General features: G+C 37.4%; 1 protein-coding gene across 1 annotated transcript in view; it reads left to right on the top strand.

Annotated features, from left to right (window-relative positions):
- Positions 1–449: 449 nt before the first annotated feature.
- The window catches only part of NDFIP2 (Nedd4 family interacting protein 2), a 66,633-nt gene continuing 57,814 nt past the window's right edge, over positions 450–9,268 (top strand). The window contains exon 1 of the mRNA XM_003789732.3: positions 450–818. Coding sequence (XP_003789780.2) covers positions 540–818 — 279 coding nt within the window. The 5' untranslated portion in view covers positions 450–539. The remainder of the gene's footprint in view (positions 819–9,268) is intronic.

The following is a 9,268-nucleotide window of genomic DNA, read 5'->3' as shown; positions in this document are numbered from 1 at the left end:
ACCACACTAATGGGGGTTGTCGATAATTGGAAAGGCTATACGTGCCTAGGGGCGGAGGGTATATGCAACTTCCTCTCATTTTTTGCCCTGAACTTAAAACTGCTCTGAAAATAAGTCTTTAAAAAATCCCTTACCCCATTAATGATTTTTGAATGAGCGTTCTAGGAATGTCCTCGAATCTCCTTGAGATGTCCCAGGCTGGATGAGTAATAAGAGGAAGTGTAAGGTGAATGGGCGACCTGCCCTCAGGTGCCCCAGCAATGCGTCTCCTCCCTCCTCAGCATCTGTCCCCAAGTGGTGTGATTGTGCTCGCTTGTGTCTGCCCCAAACCCGAGCACAAAGAAAAGACCAATCCAGGACGCTCATTTTCACTCCCCCACCCACGCTTCTTTTCCCACCTCCCCTCTCTGGACAGGTTGACATCAGAACTCCCCCGGATTTGCCTTACTTTTCCTCTCTCCTCCCACCCAGGCGCGACCTCCCGACCGCAGCGCGGACGGACCACCGGCGCCCAGCGAGTCTGCGCGGCCGCTCCGAGCATGCTCAGTAGCGCGCGCGGCGCCCCGGAGCTGCTCCGCCGAGCTGCGGCCGACGCCGAGCTCTTCGCGGCTGCTGCGGGAGCGACAGGAAGTGAAGCGGCCCCGCCGGGCGACCGCGGCGGCAGAACCCGAGGCGGAAGGGGCGCTGCGGCGACGACGTCGTTGTCGACGGGGGTGGCCCAGGGAGCTGAGTGCCGAGGGGACTCGCTCGCTCGGAAGCCGGACCTCCAGCCGGGCAGGATGGATCATCACCAGCCCGGGACTGGCCGCTACCAGGTGGTGAGTTTCCGGCCTCCTGTGCCTCCTGGGACCCGGGTCTGCTTTCCGCCGTGGCCCCGAGAGTCCCTTCCCTCTCCCCGGAGAGGACGTGCTCTTGGGATCTGAGTCTTCACCCTCGCCTCTCCTGTGGACCTCTGTTTATGACTTGTTTGAGATCCTTCTCTCCTGCCGCAGGTCGCCTAGCTTCTATAACCCCCTTTAATAAGCACCCTTCCCCTTAAAACTTGCATCTGCTTTTATTTCTCACTTTGTCATTTTCTTATTTTCTGACTCAGTCACTCCTGAGACATTCTGGCCGATTGTCTCCTGGAAATGGGGCTGAGTTCACGTACCTGCCTGGAAGGTGACCGCCGTCATAAATGGGTTGGATGGGCAAGTGGGTGGGAGGAGGAGGCGTAAGGACTACGTGGGGGTGGGATGTGGATTTGGGAAAAACGTGAGTTAGGAATTGTGGAAGTATAGAGAATGAGTATCTATAATGCTGATCTTGTTTGTCTGCTCTAGTTAACCTTGTCATTTTGTCCTTTTCTTCTATGTTATTGTTAAAAGCGACTGTATTCGTTTCCCCCACGTATTTTTTTTGGGGGGGGGGAGGGAAGAGAAACATGAAGTTTTATTAGGAAAATACTCTAATCTTGTTTGAACAATTATTTTTCGTTAAATATAAGGTCTCAACCCTATACACCTTGGTAACTGTGTAGAAATGAGTGAAGTGTTCCTCTGCATTTTCAGTGCCATCTTTTCTAATGTATATTTTTTCCTTTGTGTACTCTGGTGGTGTCATTGGAGATTCTTATTGTAAGCCCTAGTTAAAAATGGACTCAGCAGTAGTTGACTATTCCTTTGCAGCGTGTTATTCTGTAAACTTAGCTATGATCAGTTAGTTAGTCCTGTTTACCAAGAGAGAAAGAAGAGAAAAGCATTAAGATGTAGTGCTTGTGGTACAGTATATAGTTTGTAAAATTTTACACATTTAGATAATGTTAATCCTAGATTTCGCCTTTCAAATCTATTTGGAGATGTAATACTTAGAACTAAGAATTTCTCTTAATAAGTACATTCTGACAAATACGAAGAACACTGTGAGATGAGATCCCAGTGTATGGGAATTTTGCATTTTTCTAATATAAAAGCTTGTGATGCTTCCATTTTCAACTAATTTACGTCTTGTGAAACCTTTACATGATCCACATTCTGAACCCTCTGAAACCCTGACCCCTCCCCTCCTGAATTTTTAGAAAATGTTGTAGTTGTCAGTATGGAAAGTGTTTTTTCAATTTGTCACTCTTTTGGTGGTTTGATTTTTATTAAGGCATTTTTATTTTATAGATAAATATTGAATAATAATAGCACTGGGATTTGTTTCATTTTTCTAATTTTCCTATTTTTGTTTCCCTTAATAGCTACTTTTGCTTATCTGAATCTACTCATATACATCATTATTCAACAAAGTATTTTTAACTGATGTAGCTATGCCTTAAAATAATTTTTTATATTGTTTTCTTTCAGTAGTTATGACTAGCTAAGACTTATTTTTTTAAAATTCTGGTACCAAAATGGTGAAATTTGCTCTCTCACTTTTAAAATATTTTCTTTCTCTACAACTCCTTTCAAAATAAGTGGACATATTTTATTCTTTTTTCAAAGATCTGTCCTACATAGACTTTGAATGGGTCAAGGTATTCCTTGAAAGTAGAGGGCAAAAGTTAGTCCTAAATATACTACCTGCTAGTCCTTTTGAAGCTACTACCCACTTCAAGTAGGTAGGACATCAGATTGTTTTCCTCATAAGGCAAAGTGTTAGAGAATCTTAGTGCAGTTTAAATATGTAATTACACAGTGATTTCAACTATCCAGTACAAGGTTTATTGAGAATGGCCTGGTTAATAACTCTGTATCTAAGTATATGCCAGAGAAGCATCTAAATTGACATTTCTAGTAGACTTTTTAAGCTAGGGATCAATCTGTAGGTCTGGCTCATACGTTGAATATAAATTACTAATATTTTGTGGCTTCCCTTAGTTCAGGTTTTAGGGACAGTGTGAAATGATTAATACAGTAAAGCAAAAATCAGTTGTTCAATGTTAAGGGATGATTGAGTAAGAGGATAGGTAGGTATCCTTTGGGGTGACGTAGCATGTGATGTTAATTTATTACTTATTTAAACAGTTAAAATACAGGTCTGGAATACTGGAAAGTTAGCAGCGATGCCCAGGACCATCAAAATGACTTACTGACCACTAGCCAATACACAAGGTTTATCTGGAGACTGTTCTTTCTGTGGTCTCTTTTTCCTTTCTGTTGTTAAAAGGGCGCAAAGTTTGAAAGCAAACCAGTGGATAACAAAGTATAGTTAACAAAAGTCTTGGCTGTTACTCTTCTAATTTCAGAAAAAGCCAGATATGGCACATAATTTCATTGTGTTGTGGGAAATTGAATTTTTTGTTTGGTAGGAAATGAGCAATGTTGCCAAACTCTGAAGTGGATGACTTGGCTTGTAGCTGTTAGAGCACATTCTAACTTTGATGTTCTCTATTTTAAAGGACTATATACCTGTACTGAGCTGACTACTAAGCTTTAAAAGCTATTCTGTGTACAGGTCAAATTGGCAGTCTTGATGTAGCAGTAGCTTAAAAAACTGTATTCCAGAATGATGGTAAATGTTTTTGAAGATTTATGACATATCTTAACATATTGAAACATATTAGCATTTTAAAGCCATGAGAAATTCTGCAATAAAGAATAGTTTGGATGTTTTTAATGTAGATTTTCCTACTTTTTGACTACAGTTTTTTTGTTTTGCTCTTTGTTTTTAGAATTTTAAGGTTATATTAACATTTCCAAACTATTAGCTTTCAGTGGAACATAATTTGAGGTATTCATTCTGTGAAGATCTGGGTACTTTGCTTTTATATCCAATTAGAGTTGCCCGTGATAAATCAGCTGGGAAGGAGGCTTGACTATTAACGGGTGAAAAAACACTTTTAAAATCATCTAGGCTTTTATCTAGGTTGTATTGTTTGCGCATGGTTTTACCTTGGTTTAGTTACTTTGCATTTTAAAGCCTGAGTTTCCTCATATTAGTACTTACTCCATAAGGATTATGAGAGTTAATTAAAGTTATTTAAGTAAAACATACAGAGACTGGTATGTGATAAGTACTCTTTTTACAACCTAGTACGTTTGTTAATGTTTCATGGTTACTGACAGAAAACAGGAGACACCCAGGTCAGAGACAAATAACGTTATTACTCATGACCCAGCAAACATCACGAATATCGGAGTATTTGTTTAGATTTTCCTTGCTGTCAAGTCCTGTATGTTGGGTGTCTACATGGACACATGCAGTAGGTTTGTGTCTTTTTTTTTTTCTTCTTAAAATTTTTTAAAAGTAAACAGCAAATGAGCTAGATCACTTCTCCCTGGGATGGCAGTTACGTGCTTGCTGTTGTCTTGATCTTCTTTGTTGCCTATGTAACTCATTACAAGAAACAGCTTAGTATCAGGAAATGGAAAGCTTTGCAGACTGGCACATTCAGCAAGAATGCACAGGAACTCCCAGGCCTCTGGCCGACTGCCTCACCCAATAGTATATGTTCTGGATGAGATAAGATATGGTAATTTTTAGGTGCAGTCATTTCATTTTCCATTTTTAAAGAAGCATTGCAGGCGTTTACCTTATGTTGCTCTCTAGTTATCATCTTCTTCTCTTGGCCACCCTGATTCCTCTTATCTTGTTTCTTCTGAATTTATCAGCATACTGTATCTGGTTTATATTCTTAGCACACTTCTTTTACATAATCAACGTTACACAGTTGTATAATCTAATAATTTTTCAGTTCTCATGTTGCTTAATTTCTGTTTTATAAACACTGACTTCCTCCTTGAAATTTCCTTCCTTATTGCTGATACCAAGAAGCTTTCTAATTCTCTTCTCCTTCTCTTGAATTTCTCTGACTTTTCTTCTCTTAGTGAACTCGTTTGGTACCTAATCCAAGTAGTGATGTTTTCCATGGTGTGGAATATTATACTAGTCTACTTACTACTTTCTTCCTTCCCCTGATCATCCTTCAGCGGACATGCATCATATTTGTGGAACACATATTGAGTATCCCTAGTCTGAAATTCAGAGTGCCCCTAAATCTGAAATTTCTTGAGTGTCACATGATGCCACGAGTAAGTACTTAGCATGTTAAGTACTCAACACAAACTTTGCTTCATGCATGAAATGATTAAAAATACTACATAAAATTACCTTCAGGCTATGTATATAAAGTGTGTATAAAACATAAATGGATTTTGTATTTAGACTTGGGTCCTATTTCCAAAATATCTCACTGTGTATATGCAGATATTCCAAAATAGGAAAAAAATTTGAAATAAATCTAAAATCTAAACCACTTCTAATCCTAAGCATTTTGGATAAGGGATACTCATTTATACAAATTTGTTTGTATTTTTTTATTCAAAAACCTTCAGTGGACTCTTAATGAATTTGCCTCCAACATTTAATAAGATTTAATATTAAAACTTCCAAATATACAGAAAAGTTGAAAAAATTGAGCAGTTTAATTCCTGTAAGTTGTAGGGGCTGCAATTTATTATTTTTATATTGGTATATATCTGTCAATCCATCTTATTTTTTTATTCCTGTATATAAAGTTTTATTGCAACACAGTCATGCCCTTTTATTTACAAAGTTAGTATTGAGACTACCCATGCCCTGTGTAATGATGCAGCATTTTATTTAATGAGAGATGTCATATCAAGGAGGTAGTGCATGTATGACAGTGGTCCTTTAAGATTATCTGTGCTTGGACACAAATACCATTGTGTTACAGTTGCCTACAGTTTTGAGTACATGCTGTACAAGTTTTTCTTATAAGAGTAATAAGCTATACCATATAGCTTAGTTAGGCCATCTAGCTTTGTATTAACTCTATGAACTCTATGTGTTAACTCTATGAAGTTTGCATATGATGAAATCACCTAACAAAGCGTTTCTCAGAATGTATCCAGTGTATCCCCATCATTAAATCTAATATAACTAAAATGAGACAGAACCTGATATTTACTATTCTGTCTGTCTTGGTAAGCTTGGATTGCTTAACAAAGTACTATAGACTGGGTGGCTTAACTGGTATTTGTTTTTCACAGTTTTTGAGGCTGGAAAAGCCAATATCAAGGTTCCCTAGTGAGGGCTCTTTTCCTGGCTTGTAGATGGCGACTTTGTACGTTCACAGGTAAAGAGAAAGTTCTGGTCTCTCTTCCACTTACAAAGACACTCCTCTTGTCACTGGGACTCCACCATCAAGACCTAATCTAAACCTAATATTTTCAATAGCCCCCACCTTCAAATATCATCTATTTGGGGATTAGGGTTTTAATACATGAATTTTGGGAAGACAAAGACATTCAGCTTGTATCGTTGCCCTTGGCAGATCAAGGTTACAGACCTGATACAGAAGGTTACAATCCCCTTAGAAAGTCCTTTATTATTCTTAGCAGTTTTTACCCCACAGGTGACTGTTCTGACTTTTTCATTTCTAATTACCTAATTTTGCCTATTCTAGAACCGTATAGCATATAATCTGTAAAGCTTCTTTTATTCAGTATGAAGTTGTTTAAATTAATCTCTGTTCTTGTTTCTATTCGTGGCTCATCTATTTTTTGTGGAATCATTTTTCATCATATAAATTATGCGAATATATTGCAGTGCTTATCCCTTGTTCTGTTGCTGGATATTGGGGTATTTTCCAGTTTGGGGCTATTATGAATAAAGCTATTATAAATATTCCTGTACAGATTTTTTTATGGAAATATGTTTTTATTTTTCTTGAGTGGAATTAACTGAGTAAAAGGGTAGGTATATGTTTAATTTTATAAGAAACTACTAGACTTTTTCCCAAAGTAGTTCTACCATTATACACTCCTATCATCAATGTATGAAAGTTTTGTTCTATAACCTTGCAAAAAATATGCTGTCAGTCTTTTTAATTTTAATCATTCTAATGGGTCTTTTGAAGTTTTAAGTTTAAAAATTCCTGTTCTTAGCGTACAAATTTCTTGAAACACCTTCCATTGCTGTACAGTGTTGTATCTCATCAATCTTGTCGTCTTAATTTTTATGCACTGATTGCTGGAGTCTGGTGAGACCTACTCATTAGTTCCTCAACTGTAAGATATTCTCTCTTATTTCTCTGACTCTACATGTGTTTGTTTCTTATTAAAAATACTGTAGTACTACCTTCTGGACTGTTTGCCTCATAAAATCCTATTCTTAGATGTACAAACTCCTTTGCTCCTTTGGTTCTGTAGTTGTAAGAGGGAGGCAGGGAGAGTTTCTTTTCTCTGTCAACTGCATCAAGGCAAAGAAAAAGTTAAGAATCACAGTATTAAATAACTTGTGATACTTAATTATCTTTCTCCCTTTGAGAAGTTTTTCTCAAACGTGCTTCAGGGTTCTGTGACTGTCTTTGTTCCATCTTATGAATAATTTTTAAAAAAACTGCAATTAAGGAAATTCATACTCAAATATATCATATACCAAGTAGTATATACCAAGTTGTATGCTAACACTCAGATATATTATGTACCAAGTTGTACATGCCTTGAAGAGACCAGTATTATGTTAAATTGTGTTGCAAGGTCTATTTTTAAACAGACCTTAGATTATAGTTTCTTGCTATTTCTGTGCATATCTTGATACTAATTGTAAATGTGTCATTGACTTAGTTGAGTTTAGCTCATCAAAAAAAAAAAAAAAGATTATCCAAATATGTCTACTACTTCAGCACCACTGACCGGTGCTGAATCAAATGCTGGCTACCCTTTGGTTGGCTGTATTTGAGCAGAATATGATCTAGTAAAGAGTAATATGTATGAGGTAATAAGTAAATGCATTAGAATTATATCATGAGAATAGCATATGTAGATAGTTTACAACTTATTTTATGTTTTGAGTGCTTTGGGTCAGGTTTAGGCTTAAGATATTTATGTTTAAGAAAAGAAAGATATGGGAGCAGTTTTTAGGTATCATTGACTATAAAACAAAGGTCTTCTAACTCAGTATATAATGATTTATGAAGTATCTTTGTCTGCTTCTGTTTTATTTTGTGATAGGTGCTACAATTTAGGTGTTAATGTAATGAATAAGACAGTTAAGTTCTTGTCTCACAGCTCATACTTCAAGACACTTAAATTCTTATCTAATGGCTCACACCTTGGCAGAGGAGAGGCAGAATAATAAGAATGATTTCAGGTAATAATAAGTGCTTTGTAGGGAAAAAAAAGGAGATTGATGGAATAAATAATAAATTTTATCATTTGTGAAGTAGCTGAAATAAAACAGCAATTACTTATATTCTGTCAGTGGTATGCTGAGAACTCTGTTAAGTGCTGTATACATATTACCTCATTTGATCCTTAGAAGGCCTCCTTGAAGTATATAATGCCATTATCCTCATTTTGCAAATGAGAAACATAAAACACAAAGAAGTTAAACAACAGGCTCAGCTGTGAGGGAGCTGGTTGGTATAGTTTTATGTTGCAGTATAATAAATTACTCTATAAACACAGCCTTTTATTATCTTTTAGGTTTCTTTGGGTTGGCTGTGATCAGCAGAGTGGTTCTTCTACTCCATGTGATGTTAGCTGGGGCTGCAATCAATGTGTGGGACTCAGATGGGTTAGAACTTCCCAGATGGCTCACACACTTGGTTGGCAGTTCATGTTGACTTTTTCTGGGAGCTCAGCAGGGACTGTTGACTAGAGCATTTCAGATCTCTTTTGTGTTCCCTGTCAAGGTGACCTTGGCTTCTCACAGCATGGACAGAAGAGGAAGCTGCCATTCTTCTTCAGACCCCGGGTTAGAAGTTCAGAATGTGATTTCTACTCTGTCCTATTGGTCAGAACAGTCATAAGGCCAGCCTAGATTTTAAAGGGAGAGGAAATAAACTCAGTGGGGAAGAGGCATGCACATACATGGAGGGAAGAAATTGATGGTGGCCAGTTTTATTTACTTTTTTTTTCAAGAGAATTATTTATTGATTACACATGATAATGGTAGATACACAAGCTTCATTCTCATCTGTAATTTTATCTGGTACCATTATTCAATTTAGATATATTGCATAGGATATGCCAACAGTCACCTTTATAACCAATAATTCTATGATTTTCTTTGGATGACCCCTTTAAATGGTGAGCTTCAGGTCACAGCAATAACCCTCAGTTCAACTACACCAAGGTTTCTGAAGACAATGACTTCTTCACCCAAGCAGGTTGTAAATTGAAATTGAAATTTCATCTGTAATGAATTCATCTGTAAATGAATTTCAGATAGAACCTGGCATCACCCTGAAGGAATTCTAGCTTCACACTTTTGGAAAGTTTATCAGAGTGGCTTCAGAGTAGACTAACTTTACCCAGCACATTTAAAAAAAAAAAAA

The sequence above is a fragment of the Otolemur garnettii genome, unplaced genomic scaffold (genome assembly GCF_000181295.1).
Source record: "Otolemur garnettii isolate 467f Iridium unplaced genomic scaffold, OtoGar3 scaffold00036, whole genome shotgun sequence".
In the NCBI taxonomy this organism is placed as follows: Eukaryota; Metazoa; Chordata; class Mammalia; order Primates; family Galagidae; genus Otolemur; species Otolemur garnettii.
This window is presented reverse-complemented; position numbering and strand designations above follow the sequence as displayed.